At 45.4% G+C, this 23,512-nt stretch overlaps 1 protein-coding gene across 1 annotated transcript in view; it reads left to right on the top strand.

Annotated features, from left to right (window-relative positions):
* Positions 1 to 23,512, top strand: part of ABCA1 (ATP binding cassette subfamily A member 1) — a gene marked incomplete at its 3' end in the record, with an annotated part of 136,627 nt that overhangs the window by 19,662 nt on the left and 93,453 nt on the right. The window contains exons 2-5 of the mRNA XM_079705857.1: positions 1,634 to 1,796; positions 12,066 to 12,159; positions 16,749 to 16,890; positions 18,255 to 18,373. Coding sequence (XP_079561983.1) covers positions 1,731 to 1,796; positions 12,066 to 12,159; positions 16,749 to 16,890; positions 18,255 to 18,373 — 421 coding nt within the window. The 5' untranslated portion in view covers positions 1,634 to 1,730. The remainder of the gene's footprint in view (positions 1 to 1,633; positions 1,797 to 12,065; positions 12,160 to 16,748; positions 16,891 to 18,254; positions 18,374 to 23,512) is intronic.

Genomic DNA, 23,512 nt, shown 5'->3' with positions numbered 1-23,512 from the left:
GTGAGTCGCAACTAAGGAGCCTCCAAGCCACAACGAAGGAGCCCGCCTGCTGCAACTAAGGAGCCCATGTGCCAAAACTAAGGAGCCCAAGAGCCACAACTAAGGAGCCCACCTGCTGCGACTAAGACCCAGTGCAACCAAATAAATACATCAATAAATAAAAAGAAAAAAGAAATAGGTCCTAAGACTTGACTATTTCAGAGGAATCCCTGATTCATTGGCTTGTCAATGAATTAATTAAAATACATAATAGTAGAGTCAGTCCTTCTTCTCAGACACTGCAGACTCTTTCCATTCCCTCTTCTTTTGTAGAAGTTTTTAATCCAGGTCCTTGTTGGGTGGGGACCAAGACGGTAAAATCCTGCTATAGATCACCCTTTGCATTGAGGTCTGTTTGGACCCACAGACGTTTAGTCCAGTACTTGGTTTTGTATGCACAAGTGGCCACTACATTCTTAGCTGTTTGTTCCTCAGGCCTAATATCCCACCTCTACTCCACCAGAGGCCACAATGATTAAATGAGCCATTTTAGAGGTAAAGCCGGTTTCTGATTTCTGCTAAGCGTTCATGACTGTGAAGTGGCATCAGGGCCTAGCTTTGACCTGTGCATCCCTCCCTTCTTCCAGTTTTCATTTTTCACCCTTTCCCCAACTTTAATTTTAGTATGACTACCTGGGATTATTCCAGAATTAAATGAATACCATTGTTGAGGGGGCAGCAGGGACACACAGAAGGTTGTATCCCCTGTTTATGAGAACCCCCCCCACCCCCAGGATGGCAAAACAGTCCTCCAAGGAGGCACCTGTGACACCTGACGAGGAGTAGGTGGGCCCTGTGTGCAGGTGCAGGTGTAGCAAGGCCAGAAGTGTGCATATGTCTGGACAATGGGAGCTTGTCAGTTTCACGGGTGATGCTCTCCGTCTGCCCTAGCTGCCTTGTTTTTCTCAATGCGATATTGTTTTCTTTCCACACACACACAGCACTGGTGTTGTCCTTATCACCCGGGAGCCAGGTGTCCATGGCATTTCCTTGGTGTTTACTCACACCATCTAAGACATCATCACATCTAAGACACGCTGTGACGTTTTCCAGATTAGGAAACTGCTTTATCGATGGTGCCATTTATCACCAGAAGGACTCAACTTTGGGGCTAGATGAAAGCGTAGTTTGCAGCAAATTTCAGGGAATAGCAGAAGTCACTCCAGGTTCAAGGCAAAATTTATAAATGCTGCTGACATTTTCTGAGAGGGGAGGCATTTTCTTAGAGAAGGGAGGCAGGTCTCTGGGATTCCAATATGCCCTTTGCAATCTCAGGGTTTTGGCCACCTAAGGTTGCTCACGTAGGTCTGCCTTCATAAGTGCATTTTTCATTTCCAAATGATCACACCAGTGGAGCTCAGTTGATTGGGATAATAATGACTCACTCCCAGGCTACTGCCAGAAAACCTCCAGAATCCCTGTTTACCAGAGACCTCAAGGCTAGAAGTTGGGGACTCATGCCTTATGGAGAAGTAGTCATGAGGCAGAGCTGGGTTTGAGGGCTCAGGTGAGAGGGCTGGTGCAACAGCCCTCACTGGCGTATAGCTTTGCAGCAAAAACTGACGGCGCTCTCCCCTCTTGCTTTATCTTTCAGTTAATGACCAGCCACAGCGTCCCCACTGTGAGCTCCGGCCACTTCCTCCACGGGCTCCCGAGCCTCACGCAGGCTCTGTGGTGTTGGCTGAGGTAACATGGCTTGTTGGCCTCAGCTGAGGTTGCTGCTGTGGAAGAACCTCACTTTCAGAAGAAGACAAACAGTAAGCCTGGGTTTCTCTGGGGGTTCTCCCATGCTTTTCTTCCTGATTTTGAGTTGGGAGGGGAGGAGGGGGGAAAGGGAGTCTTCTTGGTTTTCTCAAAGCGATTGAATGAATCTGGCCCCGGTGGACACGGGACTGTATGTAGGGTCCTGATCAAGCCCCGTCGCTTATCGTAGGGGGCAGATTGGCAACCAGGCAGAAATGATAGCTTTGGTTTGTGCTAGTACCCAGGCCTGAGTTCTGACCTCTGGAATCTGGCACAGAATTGCCCCTTTGCCATCTTCCTCTTAACTTTTGCTGCAGCCCTGGGGGCCACCTGGCTCTCCAAGAGTATCTAATGGTTTCTGGGCAGTGGAAATGAAGTGAGTTCGTGGCCCAGCTCTTAGAGATCAGAGGCTGGATCTGTTAGTGTCAGTGTGGACTCTCTCCTGTCAGCTTTGACTGCAAAGCTGGAGGAATATAAAACTGAGATTTGTTTTATTTCTGTGGAGGGTTCTAAGCCATTCACTTCTGGATGGGACAATGATCCTTTCAGTAATCTCGAGAAGGACATCTTTAACTCTCCGCTGAATGGTATTTTTCCATGAGAAGATAAAGGCTATAAGGCCCGGTGATCTCTCTGAAGCTCCGACATCAGCTCTTGGCTTCTCCCTCTCTGAACACTCTTAGAGATCCCGTCCAGTCTCCTGGGCTTAGCTGCACCTCTCTGTAGTAGGCTTCTAAATGTTTGTTTCCTGCCCTGCCTTTTTTCCTGAATTCTAAACCTACATCCCCATTTGGCTGTCTTCATGAAGCTTAACACATCTGCAAGCGAAATGCTCATCTTTCTTAGACTCAAAGAGCTGTAAGGGATCTTGGATATAACTTAATTCAGTGTTTCTGAAACTAGACTAATGCTTGGCTGGCCCTTCTTTAAAAGAACAAAAATGTCAAGGTCCTCCTCTGTTCACTAAATTTATTTTTTATTATAATGTTACTTAAATATGAACATATGTGAAACTAGATATAAACCCCTTATTCTTACAGGCCATATGACCCATACAAACTTACAAATTAACTGCAAACAAAATTGCAAAACCAGGACTGTTAATGTGGTAAGGCAGCTGACACTGTATAGCTGAACCATATTATAGGTAACAATGTGACTATGGTAGTGAATCCTTATTCGTTTGAGTTTAGACAGTCTATATTACTATGTGCTAATGATTCAATTCTCCAATCATTTTTTCCAGTGACCTTCATTTGATATCATTTGGCTTTCATTTGGTCCAGTCTCATCATTCACAAGTTGCATCTGCATCTGTGCCTTTCTCATTGGTCTGCTACAATTATATTGGTGCTAACACAGTCACAAACACAAATATAAACTGAGGCTTGAAATCTTGTGCCAGAACTTGGTTATAAAGTAAGCATTCAGAAAAATCCAGATATGTTTATTCACATTTGCTTAGATGACCATTGAAATGAAAACACAAAATTTTAAAATCCTGACATAGAACTCATATATAATCCCTCATGGATATGTGTGTATACGTGTGCCTCTAGAGCTGGTTCTCTAAACCACTATGTCAGATTGCTCTTCAGTGGTATTATTATTTTTTCTATCTTCAGTCTTGAAGTTTCTAACCTCTTTCTTGCCTTTGCCCCTGCCTCCCATGGCTCTGCCCAGGTCCTGGTGTTCCAAAGACCTATACGTTCACCTCCTAGTCTCATTTCTTAGCTACTGTGTGGTCCAGGTCCCCTGCCTCTTCTCATCATGGTGGCAGCAGCCCACGTGATAGGCAACTGTCTCTGCTGTGCTGTGTCCGTTAGCTGGCGAGTAGTGGAAGGAACTATATCATCTTAGTGATGCAAGGTCTCAAGGGCAGTCCAACCCAAGCCTGTCATTTTACAGATAAGAACACTGAGGCACAAAGCAGGGAAGGGATTTCCTCAAGGTCAACCAAGGAATCAGGAGCACAGTGTCCTGGAACAGGATTTGGGATTGGGCCATCCAGGCTGGGCCAGTCTTTACTAGTCTTGCTGCTTCTTGCTCAATATTGCTTATCAGTTTAAAAAGCATTACGAGTAGAGAGATAGGCGGGCTTAGTCAAAGGTAATTTTTGGCCTTGTGGCAGAGTTCTTGTTGAAAGAGTAAGAGGGAGACAGTATCCTGACACAAAAGGGCTTTTCTAGGTGTTAACACCTACTGCCTACTAGCTTGTCCTCCCTTCCTGATTTCTACAGGAAATGTATTTTGCCAAACCAGAAACAGAGGGTGGTTTATTTCAGGTTGCACATGCTTAGGTTGTCAGAGCTGGAAAGATCTGACCTGCTTCTTGTACAGCTGATGGGATTGGGGTTTGGGGTAGGGGACAGGGGTCCAGAGTGGGTGGGTCATGGAAGTAGCACCAGAACCAATTTCCTGGTGGCCCTACAGGCACAGGCCCTTTTTGAGCAGGCTTTGCCTTATCTGCATAAAAGATTTAATGCCCATGGATCTCAAGTGCTGGCTGTGGCTACTTCCCAATCCACCTGGCTTGGATCTCTAGATATATTGTTTTATAGACAGTGGAACCTGTTTAGGGTTTTGGTACCACTTTGTTAGCTCACACAGTCAGAACGAGCTCTGCCCAGTAGGCAGGGGAAGAAGTTAGCAGCTCCAAATAGTTCTTGCCCACAGTGTATGGAAAACCATCGCCTGATTTCCTCCTTCTGAGATCCTGGATGTACACACATGGCTCCAGAGCCTGGCACCGGGGATATGCTTAATAAGTATTTGCTGAACAGGGGGTAAATGCATTAAATGGGCCATTAGTTTACAGGTCTCAAAGAGGCTCCCCTGCTATAGGGGCCTTGTGTGCAGGGAGATGGGAAGAAAGATGTAAAAGCTGGGTGCTGAACAGTAAACCCTGAGCAACCTTCCTGAAAGGCGGCCGTTTGCCCTTTCACTCTGTGTCCTTGTTTGCTAATGAATCCTGGGGACCTCTCTCTTGTGCTCCCATTATGCAGACTTATGGGGACCATCAGCCAGGGGTAGATTTCCACTGTTCCTGTTGGGCAAAGAATACGTTGAAATTGAGTTGCATAAGTTGGGTGCAAAGCTCAGTTTGGGTCCAAAGTAACAGTTAACTTGTGTGGGTGGCAGTCACTGAGCACAAACAGGGCTTGGGACAGGAAGGGCGAGGGGCTTCAGAGTTCTCCGGATCCTCATCTGGTTTTAGGCCGAGCCAGAGGCCAAGGTCCCCACGGAACAGATGGGACAGAGTACGGCCGTATGGCCTCTCTTTTTTGCCTTTGCCATTAATTTTCTCATTTAGATCTGTCTAGCTATGTGTCTGGGAACATAGATAATTCTAATTTCTGCATATATAAATATTAAGAATATCAATATTTGGGGATTGTTTAATGACAAGGAATAAGCTATCAAATAAATAAAAATTAAGACTCCTCATTTAAGAGCCACTAGAGAATTTCATAGCATAGATGCAAACTTTCTGCACCTCCTCCCGGCTTCCAATTTCACCTGATACATTTCTTTCCTGTCCTTAGTCCTGGCCTGGCATTGCTGGTTCAAATCCAGATACGAATTCTAATTATTATCTAATTCTAATTCAATTCTCATTCCAGCTTGGCCACTCTATGTCTCAATGGCTCAGGGAAACACATTTTTCCTGAGTTTTAGTTTCCACTTCTTTAGAATGAGGAAAGTTAGAACAAATAGCCATTTATTGTTTCCTTTGGATAGATATTTATTGAACATCTACCTGCACGTAAGATAGTGTGCTGGGTATACAGGCAGGATCCCGGCCCTCATAGAGCTTACAGTTCAGTGAGGGAAGCAGATATGAAGCACATTATCACATAAGTAGAAATCTCATAACAAACTGTGATAAGTGCTATGAAGGAAAAAAACCAAACTGTCCTGCTATGTTAGGTACTACCAGGCTGTGGATAGGGAGTTAATTTAGAATAGGAGGTCATGACATTTAAGCTGAGAGCCTTGAAGTTCGAGCAGCAGTTAGCCAGGGGAAGATCGGGAGCTCAGCCGTCAGGCCACTGGATTCCAGGCAGAGAGACAGAGGGTGTGAAGGCCACGGGCCTAACGCACGTTCTGGAGTCAAAGAACAGGAAAGCCAGTGGCACTGAAGGAAGACTGGCTGGGGATGAGTTGGGAGTCAGCAGGGGCAGATCATGCAGCCATGGAGCTGAGCAAGGGCAGCTGAATTTTATTTTACGTGCAGAAGGAGTCCCTGAGGTAGTAGGTCATGATGACGAGGGTCAGAGGGTGTGGTCCTTGGCACTGAGGGGACTTGAAGGACGACAGCCCAAGGAGACAATGATAATCATTACATACATACATACATACCATTTTGTGCTCTGTTTTCCTCTTTCATTCAACATCATTTGGCATATATGTTGCCATGTCTCCAAATAATTTACATATTTATAATAATGATTCTTGATGTGTAGGCTGTGTTTTGTACTTTTGAAAGTATTTTTGTATCCGTTATCTTCTTGATTTTCCCAGCAATTCTGAGAGGTATGCATTACAATTTCTGTTCCACAGGTGAAGAAAGTGTTATAAGTTAGTAAATTAGTAAGAGGAGGGGCTGGATCTTTTGGGCCCAAATCTGCCATGGGATAATGCCACTGACATTCCTGGTAGCGTTACAGTAATCCATCAATGCAGTTTTTATTTTGTAAGTCCATACCCTATTGCCAACATTCAGATGTTTCCCGTGTTTGCTGTTATACATAAACTACTATAAAGACTTTATACACATAGCCTTTTCTTATTTTTATATTATCCCCCTGAGGCCAAAATCTCAGAAGTATGATTCCTAGGTCCAAGGAAATGGCCCTTGACATATAGGATCAGATGTCCTTCCGAAGGATCAAACCAATTTAAAAATCCACCATCACCACATGAGGCTTTACAGTTCTGGGAGGGCAGGTGTGGTTTTCAGATTTCTTTTTCCCTCCAGCATTTCTCTGATTTGATCTTTAAGATTTCACTTTAATTTTTCCAGACTTAATTGAGGTATATATCGCTAAGTATTTTTCATCGTGATGCTGATATAGCCTAGAGTGTGCTACTGCTTTGATGAACATCCCGTTAACTGGGAAAATTCATTGTCTCACATTTTACTTTTTTAACCTCTCAGAATAGTCTCTCATATTTTCATCTGTTTCTTTTCCCCATTGAATCGTATTACCTTATAAAGTTCTAAAAGTAGCCTAGCACTATTTTAATGTCCCAAGGACATTGGGTAATGTCTAGAGACATTGTTTGGTGGTTACAGTCCTGGCCAGGGGTGGTTGGTACTGTTGGTTCTGGCGGGCGGAGGCCGGGGATGGGGGAAACATTCTTCCATTCACAGGAGGGCTCCTTACAACGCTTATCTGGCCCCAAATGTCAATAGTGCTGTTGAGAGAAACCCTGCTCTAGAAACGCCCACTCATATTATCCCCATGTTGTTGCTGAGGAATAACAAGGTGGAAAGTCCCCAGAGCAGCTCAGTGTAGCAATTTACTGAAACATTAGAATTTTTGTTTTAATACCCAACCTAAAAGAAGGCTTCTGAGTTTCTAACTTTGGTAAGAAGCATCTTTTGAACATGGTGTTCCTCTCCATCTCCTCTGCCTCATGGTGGGGGCAGGTGTGGAGGGAGGTGGGTAGGTATCATCAGACTAAGATTTAGAAGAGTTTTCTAGTTTTCTATAGGAGTGTGTAGCAGTAAAGCATCAGTCTTATTTCCAAGCTATTGGGTTGGCCAAAAAGTTCGTTTGGGTTTTCCCTCTGGTATGGAAGACCCAAACGAACTTTTTGGCCAACCCAAATATTTATGAGGGCCTATTCTGAAGGAAAAGAGCTAAGCTTAGAGATGGGGGAGAAATCTGATTTTGACAATGAGTGGAGCCAGAATGGCATTCCTGGCAGAAGTCAAATTGGGTTTCTAGAGGGAGGCTATTAGGAAAAGTAGTACCTAGAACAGCCCCCTGAGTTTGGAAGGTAAATTCTATGTTCAATGACAGAAATAATTTTAGAGGTTCAGAGTAAAAGTGCACGGAGAGAATTGTGTGTCACAAGTTCTCTGGTTTGAGTGCTGGCTCTTGGAGATGGTCTCTTCATTCATTCATACATGTTAGTATCTCAGCTCAGCATGGCTTATAAAGATCAAGATCTAGATACTCTGGTATCTAGATGGGGCAGGGGGTAAGGAGGCTGGGGTGCACAGTGGCTAAGAACACACCCTTGAGTTGGACTGGCTTTGAATTCTGGCTCTGCCATTTACCAGGTTTGTATCTTTGGACAATTTATTTACTCTTTCAGCCTCAGTTTCCTCATCTGTGAACTGGGTATTATAATAGTGCTAATGGGGTTATTTGAAGATTAAATGAGTTCATCTATGTTAAGCACTTAGAACACTGATACATGGTAAGACCTATTTAAGTGTTAGCTGTCATGGTTGGCAATCTTTTCCTTACCTCTTTCCCTAGTCTGCTTACACGCACTGGCTTCAGTTGCTAAAACTGAGTTGCAAGATTTTCTTTGTGCTCTTTGCTATCAGTGCCATGGGAAAGATCCATTCATTTTTTTTTCCAATCAATCAACATATTTTGATCATCTGCTCCCCTATTGGATCCTAGATGTGGGGCTACAGAGATGTCCAGGAACATAAACTTTGATTCATTGGGTCAGATCAGTGCCCAGGAGGGCTGGTGAGTGCCAGACTCCTCTTAAGTGGCCATCTTGTAAGGTATATATCTCATACATGGCTCTGTGAGAGGCAGGATGATGGGTGCAAAAGCACGTCGGGGTCAGTAGATCTGGGTTCAAACTCTGGTGCACTCTTTTACTAGGCTATGTATGGCCCATAACCTGCCCCAATCTTACTTTCTTCACTATCTAAATATTAGAGATGAGTTATATAAATCCCTGGTACACAGTAGGTGCTCAGGATTGGCTGTAACTATCATAAACCTATAGGCCATGAGCTCATTTTACCTCTGTGGAACCTGTTGGTATTTTTTGACTGTGCCGCCTAGTGGGGTCATTTCCTACCTAGGCCACATGAGTTGGGCAAAACTAGCTGGTAATCTCAACCCTGCCACTGACTTTCTCTGTGACTTCCCCTTCCTTGAGCTTTAGTCTTGCCACATATAAAATACAGACAATAATGGTTCCTACATCTCAGGGTTGTTTGCAGGCTTAAATGAAATAATCCATATATAATGTGCCTGCTACACACTTGACTCAAAAAAAGTAAATGGTAGCTACTATTTATCGCAAAAGTACACATAGTAGCTTCAGAGCTTCAAGGTTGATGACTATCTTACTCATACTCTTCATTTAATTTTGGTTTTGTTGGTTTTTGTTTTTTTTTCCTATTTCATTATTCTTTTCTGAATTTATTCACAGTTAAACCGTTGTTTGGAAGTTTTACTCCCGTCTGTTAACATTTGTGAGTGATTTTATTTAGCTGTAAGCTTGAAATGCATACAATTTTGTGTTCCACTTTTTTCACTTAATATTATATGGTTAATAGTGTCTGTGTTTCATAAACCTTGTTGTAGTGACTGCATAATGTATTGTTGAGTAGATGTGCCATATTTAATCATTTCTCTATTGTTCTGCAGTTAAGTTGTTTCCAATATTTTGCAATTACAGTGTTTGAATGAATGAGTGACTTAGTGTATATAGCTTTTTGATATTTTAAACTTAGTTCTGTGGGATGAATTTCTAGGAATATTGTTTGGTCAAGGGGAATAAACATATCTTTTGAATACATATGGCCAAGTTGCTTTCCCAAAGGGCTCAACTGACTTACATTTCCATCTTTATTATTTTGTAAACTTCAGTTCATTCTCTCACTCAACACACATTCTTAAAGCCCTTATCATGCGGCAGGCTCAGCGAGAAGAAAGGGACACTGGAGGAGGAGCCCCTGCTATGCCCAGTGCTGGTAGAGGCTCAGTGTACTTGGGGAGCCCAAGGAGGGATTTGCAGCTCAACTGGTAGAGGAGGCTGAATGTCATTTGAAAGCTTGGAGATTTCACTGTGTGTTGCCTCTTTGGGATTATTTACAGAAATATTTAGCAAGACCAGCCCCATCTTTGGTCTTGGAGACCCCATTGACAGCATGCTTTCTTCCAAAGAAGGACCCATTTGTCTTTTTTTTTTTCCCCTGGTGTGCTATCTAGAGCAAATTATTCTTCATAGTTATATGGTAACAGTGGTTTTTTTGTTGTTGTTGTTGTTCTACTAGAGAAGTAATACATGCTCATTATGGAAAATTTAGAAAACACAGGAAGGTGTTTTAAAAAATCACCCACGTTCTTATCATCCTAGGACATCCACTGTCCTCATCCATGTATTTCCTTCTAAAAAGAAGATTTAAAAAAGAGTTTAATGTGGAACCATATCAAAGGTCTTTGGAATGTAAAATACCAGAAATCCAGTGACAGATAATAAACAAAAGCTAAAACCAATCTGAAGCAGAAAGGTTAAATTAATTATGATCTATTCACAGCATGGAGTATCAAGTGGCCATTAAAATCCATACTTTAAGAGAGTATTTTATGTCATGGAAAACACTCCCAGTATGATGTTCAATGAAAAAGCAAGATACAAAATTATGTATGCTGTATAATCTCAACTTTGTAGAGAAAAATTTATTATTTATGTATGAATAGGAAAAAAAGACAAAAAATATTAATGGAGAACCATTGTTAGCTTAATTTACTAGGGATTATCTCCAGGAAGTAGGATTAATGGTGATTTATATTTATTTTTTTCTACTTTTCTGTATTTTTTTTTAATTTCAAAATTTCCACAATAAAAATATATGGACTTGGGGATCAAAAAAAATTCTGTTTAAATAAAAGGAGGGATTTCATATCAGTATTCTCTTGGCTCTGAAGCCACAGTTGTAGTTACTCTCAACCACAAGGGCCCGTGACTATTCTGGGCTCTTTGGTGTTCATCCTAATTAGAACATCTGAGTCCAGAACTGAAAGGAATGAAAGAGGTGAGGCTTCAGGCCGTGGAACTAGTTGTCCGAACACCACAGGTTCAGTTAGATTATGTCTCATGATTTCCATCCTGTCCCTGTGCTTATTTATCCCCTGGTAACTCACTGAGGCAGGTTTTTCCTTTAGAGAAACCCCATTGCTTTAACTGGTGGATCACAGTTACATATGTTTAATGATCTTCTAACCCACTGGAGAAGGTGGTGACCAGATCTTGGTGGATGGGGAAGGACTTTGCACTCTTCCCAGATCTTTCCAGTCCTGGGGGCACACAGGTCACTATGGAACTGCATGTGAATTTCCATTGTCCTTTGGAGCCCTATTCTCAGCCCTGCAGGGGGCAACTTTGTGTGTTCCTTTAGAGCCAAGGTGGTGTGTATTTAGCACAGCAGGTTGCCCTGGCCCTCTTCTTGTAACAAATGGTCATAACATACCTGACACTATGCTAAGGCTGGAGATGCAAAGATGACTTGATCCACTGCTTGCCTTCAGGGTACTCATATTGTAGTGAGGAAGTCAGTGATAAAAACATGATTTCAGGGGCTCAGGGAAACTGTTATGGGAGGAGGATGCATGGGTTACTCTGGGAGCACAGCAGAAGGGCTTCCAGCTCAGCCTGAGATTTTAGTAAAGGAAATTGTGCCTGGTTGAATCTTGAAGGATGAGTGGAAGTGAGCCAGATGAAGCAGGGTGGGAAGCATCTTCCCTTTTGTAGGGAAAACACAGAGGTATGGAATAGTAAGTTATAAGGTGAGAACTGCAAACAATTCAGTACTATCAAAGCTTAGAGAGTGGTAAGAGAGGCTGGAGAAGTTGATCAATTGTTTGTTTGTTTATTTATTTATTTATTTTTATGGCTGCGTTGGGTCTTTGTTGCTGCGCGTGGGCTTTCTCCAGTTGTGGCGAGCGGGGGCTGCTGTTCGTTGCGGTGTGCGGGCTTCTCATTGCGGTGGCTTCTCTTGTTGTGGAGCACGGGCTCTAGGTGCGCGGGCTTCAGTAGTTTCGGCACATGGGCTTCAGTAGTTGTGGCTCATAGGCTTAGTTGCTCTGCGGCATGTGGGATCTCCCCGGACCAGGGCTCGAACCCATGCCCCCTGCATTGGCAGGCGGATACTTAACCACTGTGCCACCAGGGAAGTCCTGATCAATTGTTTAATTAACTTTTTTTGTGGATTTCCCAAAACTCAGTAGCATTAGGCTTCCATGTTGTTTTGTTTGTTTAATTCACGGTGCTCTGTCTTACTTCCCACTCAGTGTCAGCTGTTGCTGGAAGTGGCCTGGCCTCTGTTTATCTTCCTGATCCTGATCTCCGTGCGGCTGAGCTACCCACCCTATGAACAACATGAATGTGAGTATATGAGCATCCCGCCTGAGACTTACTGCTGGCAAGCGGAATCCAGGCAATGGGCATGGGCTAAATGTGACCTCTCCCAAGATGCTATCTTTAGGAAATAGTGCAAATGGTTTGGAACAGAAAAGCTAGGCTTCCAATTGTTTGATGAGGCATGAGCTCAGGAAACCATTTTCAGTCCTAGTAGATGGTGATAATAGTAATTATAATAATAGCCAACATCTGTTTCATGCATTTTCAATCATGAAAGTAAAATAACCTTACTGATAGCTCAGAAAGGGGTAATTAAGAAAGCCCCCTGGGCTTCCCTGGTGGGGCAGTGGTTGAGAATCTGCCTGCCAATGCAGGGGACACGGGTTCGAGCCCTGGCCTGGGAAGATCCCATATGCCGCAGAGCAACTGGGCCTGTGAGCCACAACTACTGAGCCTGCGTGTCCGGAGGCTGTGCTCCGCAACAAGAGAGGCTGCGATAGTGAGAGGCCCCCGCACAGCGATGAAGAGTGGCCCCTGCTCACTGCAACTAGAGAAAGCCCCTCGCACAGAAACTAAGACCCAACACAGCCAAAAAAAAAAAAAAAAAAAAGCCCCCTAAGGCAATACCTTAATACCACTATCATCTGGTCCCTGCCGGGCTTTTTCATATGCATTATGTCTTTATCACACAGTTGCAAATCCTGGAACATACAATTTTAAGCAGCATTTGTGTAGAACATCTCAGATTGACTAATATTATTTCATATGATTCTCATAACAACCTTGTATAATGGACTTTATAATTGCTATCATTTGCTTTAATTTCTTGATAAGTAAATTGGGGCTCAGAGGAGTGCAGGGAATTGCCCGAGGTCACATATGTATCAAGTGACAGTGATGAAATAAAGCTCAGGTCATCTGACTCCCAATCATGTGTTTGGATGACGGCCTTTTCAGTGAGCATAGAGAATACAGTAGTGGCTGAGAACACAAGCTCTAGGTGTCAGGTTACCTAGGTTTGAATCCCGGCTTCAACACAGGTATGTCACCTTGGGCAAGTGGTTTGGCTTCTCTGCACCTGGGTTTTCTCATCTCTATAAAAAGGGAATAATAGGGCTTCCCTGGTGGCACAGTGGTTAGGGAATCTGCCTGCCAATGCAGGGGACGCTGGTTCGAGCCCTGGTCCAGGAAGATCCCACATGCCGCAGAGCAACTGGGCCCATGTGCCACAACTGCTGAGCCTGCGCTTTGGAGCACATGAGGCACAACTACTGAGCAACAAGGGAAGCCACTGCAGTGAGAGGCCCTCGCACTGCAACGAAGAGTGGCCCCCACTCACTACAACTAGAGAAAGCCTGCATGCAGCAACGAAGACCCAATGCAGCCAAAAATAAAAAATAAATAAATTTATAAAAAGGGAATAATAAGACCTACCCCATATGGTTGTTGTGTTATCCCACAGTCACAGTCTTTCTCTCCTGGCTGGGCTTGCTGGATGGATTAATACTGCAAAAATGTCCCAGTCTAAAAGATCAGCATTTGTGGGGGAGGTTTGGCTGGGACCTCTCTTCCATGGCTCCAGTGACTTTTCCTGTCATTAATCAGCTCTACCCACATCCCACCAGCCCTATAGGTGTGCAGGATACAGTTCTCCAGGGAAGAGGTAGGGCTGGGGTCACCTTTGAATTGTGTTCTTGGTCTGGTTCCGTGTCTCTCAGGGCACGTAGTGGCAGTTATTTACCTGCTAACTTGCTAGTACACATTATACATATTCAAGTTTTAAAAAACCCCACGAAACGTCAAAACATTCTACCAGATGTGATTTTCTGATTTCACCAAAAAGAAAAAGAGCTTACAATGAAATACACACTCAGTTTGTGGGCCTGGAAGGTAACACTGCTTTCTTGTTTGGAACCTCAAAGATTGATGAACAAGTGTGTATTTGATTTTGTATAAGCATTACCCTAAGCCCCACTGAAGTACACATTTTAGGGAAAACTCAGCTTTTTCATCTGATAAGCTATTCTTTCTCAGGAATTATTACAAGCAGACAAGACGGTGTAAGGGAAATAGTGCAGGCCTTGGTATCAGGCAGACGGGTTTGTTTGGATCCTGGCTGTGCCACTTGCTGAGGTTGTGATCTTGGGCAAGTTGTTGAATTTTGACCGAAATCTCTCTGAATCCAGACCATCAATTCTCAGAAATGTTGTGAAATTCCTATACCTATGGAAGATAGATAAGACTTTTGCCCTCCATCTGTGTACTTATTGCAACCTTACTTCCTGTTCTCACCGCCTTCTAGGGACCTAGCTGGAAGGGCAGAGAGTTAAGGTGAGGCTTACAGAGGTGTCTTGTCTCTAGGAACAAAGGATAGGTATATAATTCTTCCCCATAAATCTTTCCCAGTTTGACCCAGACCCATCAAGGTCCTAATCACTTCCCTGGGTCATGAGACTCCATTAAGCTACTTGATTGTCATCCTGTGCACCAATGCCAAGTCCTCACCCTGCTTTTATTTGCAAATCAGGTGGGACATGACACAGGAGGAAGGGTCTTTTCTTCACTCACCAAGGTTTAGACTGAAGCACGTTGTTGGTGTGCTGGACCAACATCACCCTGCCTTTGGTGCCAGTATTTCCTGGAGGTTAAAGGGGAGAATCCCTTGGTCCTTTGAGTATTTGGTTGGTTTACATAAATCTCCCCTGAATGAGGAGCCGCTGACTTAGGCAAGGGACCTTGTTTGGTTTTCCTTGAACTATTAACAGGGAGATAAGGGGATTAACTGAGTAAATGTTCAACAGGCCAGAGTCCCTGCAGAGGGTGGCCACAGGGTCCAGATCTTGGTTCATCCTTGCTTTGGATGTTGCCTCTCTGGTTGGAATGTGGATAGAAGAAAAAGAAAGAGAGAAGGACCCCAATATTGAAATGCAAGGTGTAACAAGTCCTGGCTGTGGGTGAACTTCTGGGGAGACTCTGTTAGCCCATTTGCATGAAAATAGTAAGCTGAATAAAACTGGGTTTCTGCCTGGGGGAGTGGGGGGGGCGCTGTGTGATGGAAGGAGTGTTCCTGGCTGGGCAAGAGCCAAGGAGGTACTACTGTCGGCTGACCACCACAGCGCCTCAGTAACCCCAACGGGCCCATTCACTGAGCCTTAATCTCTGCCAGGCACTCTGCGGCATGCTTTGCTTGTAAAAACTCACTGCAGCTCTGCGAAATCGGTTGTATTGTAACCACCATTTTATAGATGAGGAAACTGAGGGTTAAGGGGTCAGTGACTTGGCCAAAGTCACTGCTTAGCAAGTTGCAGAGACTGGATGTAAATCCCAGTTGGTTTGACCCTAAAGCCTGTGAAGCTATACGGCTCTCCACTACTCAGAGCCATGGTTCTTTTTTTTTTTTTTTTTTCTTTTTTTTGCGGTACGCGGGCTTCTCACTGCTGTGGCCTCTCCCGTTGCGGAGCACAGGCTCCGGATGCGCAGGCTCAGCTGCCATGGCGCACGGACCCAGCCGCTCCGCGGCATGTGGGATCTTCCCAGACCGGAGAACGAACCCGTGTCCCCTGCATCGGCAGGCGGACTCTCAACCACTGCGCCACCAGGGAAGCCCGAGAGCCATGGTTCTTAATGGTGGTTAACTCTTTTGGGGTCACAGATAACCCTGAGAATATGATGAGCATGGAGCCTCAGCCTTCCCGTCACAGGAATCCACACGTGCTTGGTCTCAGGTTAAGAGCCCCTGGTTCCAGGGCACATTTATCTTGATCCCCGTAAGCAGCCCCATGGTCTTTGACGTAGCACACCAGCCCCTGTACATGCAGTCCTGCTGTTTGTGAGAAGGTCCTCCGTAATGAAGGGAAGGGGACAGAGAGGAGATGGCCTGTTGGATGGGGCTCGGTGCTCTGATGGGAGGAGAAGCAGCAACAGCAACTAACATAGCTTCAGAGATGGCATCTGACCCCGTGACCCCAAGTCAGCACGTTCATTAGGTGCCTTTGAGGACCTTGGGAGCTAGTGGAGAAGGTGAACAGAGGTCACAGAGGACAGTACCAGGGGCACTGAGAAAAGCTAGCAGATAAAGGAGGCCACAGGTGGAAGGAAAGGAGCATGACTGGGATCACAGAAATGTGGGTTCTACCCCTGGTCCGTCCTGGCCACTGACTCCCTGAGTGTTCTTCATCAGCCACTTTATCTTGCCGTGGTTTCCTCCTTCAAGTGTGAAGGAATTAGATTAGGTCCTCGCCAGGGCGCCTCTGTGTCTCTGAAAGGCAAGGTGAGTGGTAGAAGATGAAGGAATGAGGAGCCAGTACTTGCTGCCCTCCAGGCACCTTCTGTATATAAGTGACCTCTGGTCACTTCCCCAAGGCTGCTGTCATGAATCCCATTCAACAGACTATAGCAAGTAGATTAAGAACCGCTGTCTGATGCCACATTTCCAGCTCAGGGTCAGATTAGTCCAGGGTGGCAGGTCTCAGGGATGTGGGGAATGGGACAGACGGATTTGGGATGGAGCAACGTTTGGTGGAACCAAAAGAGATAAAGGTTCCTATCAAGTCCCAGATCCTTCAAAGAATTAATGTTTCTTCTTCTGTTTTTCTTCTCCTCGGTTTCAACAGGCCACTTTCCAAACAAAGCCATGCCCTCTGCAGGAACACTTCCTTGGGTTCAGGGGATTATCTGTAATGCCAATAACCCCTGTTTCCGTTATCCGACTCCTGGTGAGGCTCCCGGGGTTGTTGGAAACTTTAACAAGTCCATGTAAGTACCGGATCAGGTTTTCATTCCCAAACTTGTCAGTTAATACTTTTCCTTTCCCTTCTCAACCTCCGGGGAATTTTGAATGGCTGGGTTTGAGTGAAGCTTCTTTTGTGACGGTTTGTGTGATAAAGTCCAAAGAATGAGACCAAAGAGAAATGCCACCAGGATGTAAGACTGTGTAACCTCACTTCGTGCATTTTAGGAGTAACGTTATGTAGATGAAAGTCCTGTGGTTGGGGGGCTTTTCCTCCAAAAACTGGCGGGTAAGTAGAGAAGGGAGACAGAGCACATCAGCTTCATCCGTTAATGAGCAAACACTCAGTTAGCAAACACTTATTGTGTGTGGGAAACGGCTGGTCCAGGAGCTGGGGATACAGAGCTGTGCAGAGGGAGGGGCCTGTCCTCAAGGAGCTCACAGCCAAGGCTGGGAGAGTTTGGTCCTCTCTGCTGTCAGATCACCTCTCTTCCTCCATTGCTGACCTATCACACTGCAGCAGTCTTTCATCTGCAAGTCTTTCTCAGCCCTGGGTGTGAGCTCCCTGAGGGCCAGGATGCTGCTTTCTTCACTTTTGTATTCCTGGCTCCTGGCTTCAACAACAGACATTAGGGCTGAATAAGTGTTTCCCAAATGAGCCGTTGAAGATTCTTGGAAGGCACAGAACCATGGCATGAGTTAGAAAGGATTAAGAACTGCAGGAGATGTAGCAGGATAGTTTAGAGGACGCTGCCGCCAGGCAGTCAGGGCCACGTGATAATGTTCATGGACCTTAGGCTTTGTGGCTTTCATGAACCCCTTCTTCCTTGCAACAATATTAAAAATTTTATTTTGTAACTGTGTTGGTATAAAGATGAGTATAATCCAGGCTGGATTCATTATCATATGCATTCATTCTGAATTTCTGAATTGTTTTTTTCTGATTTTAAAAGAAATTAAAAATTTTTGTGGACCCGTAAGAGTATGCTGGGCCCTAGGCACTGTGTCTGCTGTGTCTTTTGGATAAGTTGGTCCTGGGGACCTGTGTGCATGTGTGTGTGTGTGTGTGTGTGTGTGTGTGAGAGAGAGAGAGAGAGAAAGAGAGAGAGAGAGCTTCCTGGAGAGGCGGCAACATGGGCTGGCCCTTGACGGCTGGTAAGATTTGGTTGTGTGGACACATGAGGACGAGCATTTGGGGCAGGGTTGCTGGCTGGGTGGCTGTGAGCATAGGGTCTCACTGAAGTTGGAGGAGGGGGCAGCAGGAGTGGGTCAGGGCCGGCCCCCGGAGGACCCTGCAGCCAGGCTGGGTCTTCCTGGCAGGTACTGTGTTCAAGCTGGAGAGACAGCTGGCCTAACCAGGGCTTTTCTACTTTTCTTGCACCCCCTGCAGTGTGTCTCGCCTGTTCTCAGATGCTCGGCGACTTCTTTTGTACAGCCACAGAGACACCAGCATGAAGAACATACGCCAAGTTCTAAGGACATTGTACCAGATCGAGCGTTCCAGCTCAGGTAAGCAAAAGCCTTCCGTGAATTGGTTCGTAATTGGAAGTTAACCTGCACCAGGGAGAGACAGCAGCCCAGGCGGCCTGGCGCTTGTTCCTTTTAGCTCTTCCCTATGGGGTTTTCCTCCTCAGTGGCTGGGCTGTAAGGCCTCTCTGCAGGATGTATTTGAGAAGAAACTAGGGACTCAGTGAGTGTGCTGGGCTCCTCTGGGGACACAGAAGAAAACCCCCTAGAGAGGAATGGCACTGGCCTGGCGTTAGGACCGTTAGGGGGGCAGGTTGCTGCCAACCTCATTTTTTTGGAGTTGGCCATATGGTTGCCATGAATAAGAAGATTTACAGACGGGATACTTCTGTGCATGTAAGAGCAGTTAAAGTTGCAACTTGATTTGGAGAAGTGAAAGTTAAGCATTCATTTCTAAAAGGAAAATGCAATTCATCTTCCCCCAGGTCATTTGATTTAGTCTGGTGGGTACTTGAACTCTGAGCTTTAAAAAGTGACACCTTGGGCTTCCCTGGTGGCGCAGTGGTTGAGAATCTGCCTGCCAATGCAGGGGATACGGGTTCGAGCCCTGGTCTGGGAAGATCCCACGTGCCGCGGAGCAACTAGGCCCGTGAGCCACAACTACTGAGCCTGCGCGCCTGGAGCTTGTGTTCCGCAACAAGAGAGGCCGCGATAGTGAGAGGCCCGCGCACTGCGATGAAGAGTGGTCCCTGCTTGTCACAACTAGGGGAAGCCCTCGCACAGAAATGAAGACCCAACACAGCAAAAATAAATAAATTAATTAATAAACTCCTACCCCCAACATCTTCTAAAAAAAAAAAAAAAAATTGACACCTTTATCTCTGATCCGGGGTGTGCCTGGGCAGTTTACTGCATGCCATCCTGGAAGCGTCTAAGAGCAGGCAGCTTGCTGGCCGAGGCACTGGTTGCAGAAGTCACCACGGAGCAGCCTCCCAGGCCGCGGCCTACCACGTGGGGGCAGGGGACGGTGGGAGCAGACCCCTGGGTGCAGGCCGTGTTGGCCTGCGTGGTCTGTAGAGAATTTAAAAGCAATAACGAAGCTGACTGAGAGTCAGTCTGCTTTTTATCATCTCCATGCACCGGTGGTTCTAAACAGCATGAATGATAAATTGCAGCCATCATCAGGAGTTAGCTGCTGCCACTGCTCCAGGAAAGTACTTTTTTTCTCAGTTTGGTGTTTGGGAGGAATGGGGTGGGCCAGCTTTTGCTGAGAGGACTCCCAGTTTGCCATCCACTTGGCGAAAGAAGAAATGGTATAAAGTGCTGGAGTTTAAACCAGGCTTGGATTGGAACTTTCTCTTGGGAAGCCAGACTGTGCTTTCCCTGGGCAGGAAAAGAGGCAGTGAGCAGGGTGGGATCTGCCAACAAAGGAAGGCCAAGCAGTGTGGGGTGGTGCGGGGGAGGTGTCATTTCACATCAGAGACAGGTGTGACTGTGCTTGGGCTCCTGGGTCAGCTTCGAGGAGCTCCCAGCTGGCCCACTCCTGGATGCACAGTCAGGCCGGATGCTGTTTTCTTGCCCTATAGGCCCCCATCCTGCACACCTGTCTGTCTCAGCACAGGACACAGAGGGGTAGCAATCACCAATCAAAGCATTAGTCCTTCCTTATCTGCTGGGGGCCCCCTGCCTGGTGGACCAGAGACAGAGTCAGGGTTATTTCTTCCACTGCAGAGACAGTGTGACCAAGAGGAAAGAGTGCTATGATGTATTACTTTGTAGCTTGGTGACTTTGTGAATCAGTCCTTTAGACCCCTTTGGGGCCACTCTTCTCATCTGTAAAATGGAGACAATAGGAGAACCTAGCTCATAGGATTGTTGTGAGGAGTAAAGGAGATGAACCATTTAATTGCTGAAAGACCGCATCTGGCACATAGGAAGCACTTAGTGAATATGAGCTATGATTATTTTGGAGTGGTGCCGTCTTGGCCAAGCCATTTAACCTCTCTGAGCCTTAATTTCTTCAGCTGTAAATAATAAGTAACCTGCAATGTGAAATGTAACCCTAACACAGTTTCTGGCACATAGTAGGTGTTCAATAAACGGGAGCCAATATTACTCCTGTGTGTCAGTGATGCATTTCTGTGCACCTGGCCTTGCTCTTCTGCCTCTGCACTGCACGGCCAGAGAAACAGACTATGGGTGGGGGCGGGTGTTGTTTCAGATGGTGCTTCCTTAGACACAGAGCAACTAGAGACATGAGTCAGGGTAGAGAAGAGAAACCAAACCTGCATTCAAACAACTTTCTCTGCACAGCTCTGAAGAGAGATCTCTGAGTATGACTGTCTCCCATCCAGGCTTATCTCTCCATTCACCCAGTATGGTCTCTTATCTGCCCTGCAGCTACTTCTTAAGAGCTTCCACCTTTCTTTGCCTGTCTTGCAGCACTGAGCCAGGCCTCAGTCCAGAGGGAAGTGCAACAGAAATGGTGCTTCTTCCGAGGTGAAATCAGTAACTTTTTGCTGAATTTGAATAGCACTCTAGATTTCAGAGAGCATCTGAGGCTGGGGTACGTTGGTGTAGATCCTGACTTGGAGACCTCTGTTTCTCTGCCCCGACACCCCTACTTACAGCGTGATGGGCTCAGCTCTCTTGCACTGTCACTCTGTGGATGGGAAAGATCCTTGGTTCAGAGTCCTGCCCTCATCAACCTTCTCTACCTAGCTGAGGAGGGAAACTGCCTCTCCCACGGCAGCTCATTTCAGGTATTGGCAGGATACCCAATATTAGAATACTGGTATTCTAATTATCAGAATCTGTTCACTGGTCTGCTTATCTCCCAGAGAAAGAGGCTAATCTATTTCCCTTGAAGTGTTAAAAGACAGCTCTTCCCCCCCCCTTCCTGAAATTTTTTGTTTTTCTAGGCTAAATGGCCTCCATTCCTCTTCTGGAATGTCACCACCACCCCCTTTTCTGCCTCTTCTCTGGTTGGTTGTGTTTCAGTGTGTCTGCATCTTTGTTGAAGTTTATCAGAAATTACAACAGTCTTCCAACACAGAGTAGAAAGAGCTTTGTCTCCTTTGCTCTGAGCACCATATTTCAGTTAATGCAGTGAGCTTCTTGGCATCCACGTCACACTGCTGACTCATATTCCATGCGCAGTCAACCCAAACCACAGAGCCTTTTAAACATACAGTATTGCAAGTCACTTGTTCTCCATTTCTGAATTGTGCTGTTGGCTTCTTGAACCTAAAGGGAGAATATCTATCTCTTTTCTAGTTTACATTTTTAGATTCCCTGTGTCATCTCCTCCTACCCAGACCGTTTTAGATTTTGGTTTTGCCATATGTTATATTTGCTGCTGCTGCTTGTTGCCTGTCATGTAGGAATTTGATAAATAGCTCTCTTTGTTCTCATCCAAATCATTGGAGACTGTGGGACCAGGGCTGGAGGCTTGGATCAGTCCAAGGCTGGAGACTGACAGCCCCTTTGGACAGTGCCATTCAGGCTCTTATAGACCTCCCAACCCATGTTGTCATCTGTGCTGGGCTACCGGGCTCCTGTGATCTGGTTAGAGGACTCATCTTGTTTTTTCCTTCCACTTCACCTGCTAAATCCATTGGCCTCTCCACTGATAATTTGTGGATAGGGGAGTGTCTGCTCAAATACTCTTTTCTAGTCCCATGGTTTTCTGGGCTAGGGCATTGTTTTATTTCCACTTATTGGACGAGACCTTAGAGGCCAGTTAGTTCATTTATAGACAAATGGGTTCATTGATTCAAACGTTCAGCCAGTATTTATTGAACATGTAATATGTCCCAACCACTGTTCTAGGTGCTGGGACACAGAGGTGTACAAAACAAATATGGCCTCTGTCCATACGGAACTTCTGTTCTAGAAAAGACTCTGATCCAGCAGCGGGGAGGGACTTTCCCAAGTTTGCACAGCCACCAGAGGGTTATTCTGGGAATTGAACACAGCTAAACCTCCACTGCCCCGTGCAGTGCTCTTTCTACAGAGCTCTCTTGTGCTGTTCTATTAATCTCCCAACTGGGAAGACCACCAGTTTTAAGAGTTAAGTCATAGACAAGTCTAATTATCCTTGAAACCATCCTCATAAGAAACGCATGTAGGAAGCTTTACAGAGGGGCCCCTCACTCAGTTTTCTTATCACTGGAACTTTTTGGACATTTTATTATCTTCTTCCTAAACCTACAACCACCCAGTTAAGTAGGGGCTAAATTAACGTTTGGGGGTCCAGGTGAGGAGCGTTCCTTCTTCTTAAGTCCCTGCCATGACTACAGTCCAATGGAAGTGTAAAAGTTGCACAAATTCTCAAAAACTCTAGAACAAGTGACAGGTCTAGATTCTGTCTCTGTGAGATACAGTCTGGCAAGAGGAGTGTTTCTCTGAGTGAGTCTTGCGTGGTATCTGAGATGATTTTGATCAGTACACAGGTGAAAACTTTTCATTTTAACCCATCTCAAATTGCAATTTCATGGGTATTATTGCTTAGGAGGCTGTTAAATAGGAAAAAATTACTTGAAGTTAATTTAAAGAAGGCATCGTTTTATGTGGATGTGGTGAAAATTGTGAGAGTAGTTTGTAAATGCTGGAAGATTGGAAAATGCTGCTGTAAGAGAAAGCGTTTTGGGTTTTGTATTAAGATTTGTTTTGGGGTAGTGATGTCACCAAGATGGTGAAATAGGTCTTTGCTGACTTTGCTCCCCCCTCACAAGGAGATTCCTTTGGAGAGCAAGTTCAGGCTCTGTGCCTCATTAAGTGTGAACCTTGGGCATGTTTTGATTCTTTCTGACCCTCAGTTTACCTGAAAAGTGGAGATTAGCTGCTCTGCGGGTTGTTGAGCATTAAATCAGATGACATTGTAGATGATTGATAGCGAGGTCACAGCACACAGTTGACATGCAATTAATCTGAGTTAGTTTACCTCCCCGTCTGCTCCTAGCTGCCTTTTGGCTTTGCCAGTTTGTTCATCCTCTCTGGGGCTCAGCTTTCCTTGCCTCGAAATTGGGACTTTGGCAAAACAACCTGAACATGTTTCGTCTTGGAAACTTGGTCGGTACTTGGGCGAGGGATCACCTGGGACTGACTTGTGATGTGGGCCGTCCCCTGCCTGTAGCTCCTGGAGGGCAGGACTGGGCCTTGCTTGTGGCTCTGTCACAA

Source organism: Hyperoodon ampullatus (assembly GCF_949752795.1).
Source record: "Hyperoodon ampullatus genome assembly, chromosome: 6".
NCBI lineage: Eukaryota > Metazoa > Chordata > Mammalia > Artiodactyla > Ziphiidae > Hyperoodon > Hyperoodon ampullatus.
Note: the sequence above shows the minus strand (reverse complement) of the source record. Positions and strands in the feature narration are given on the sequence as shown.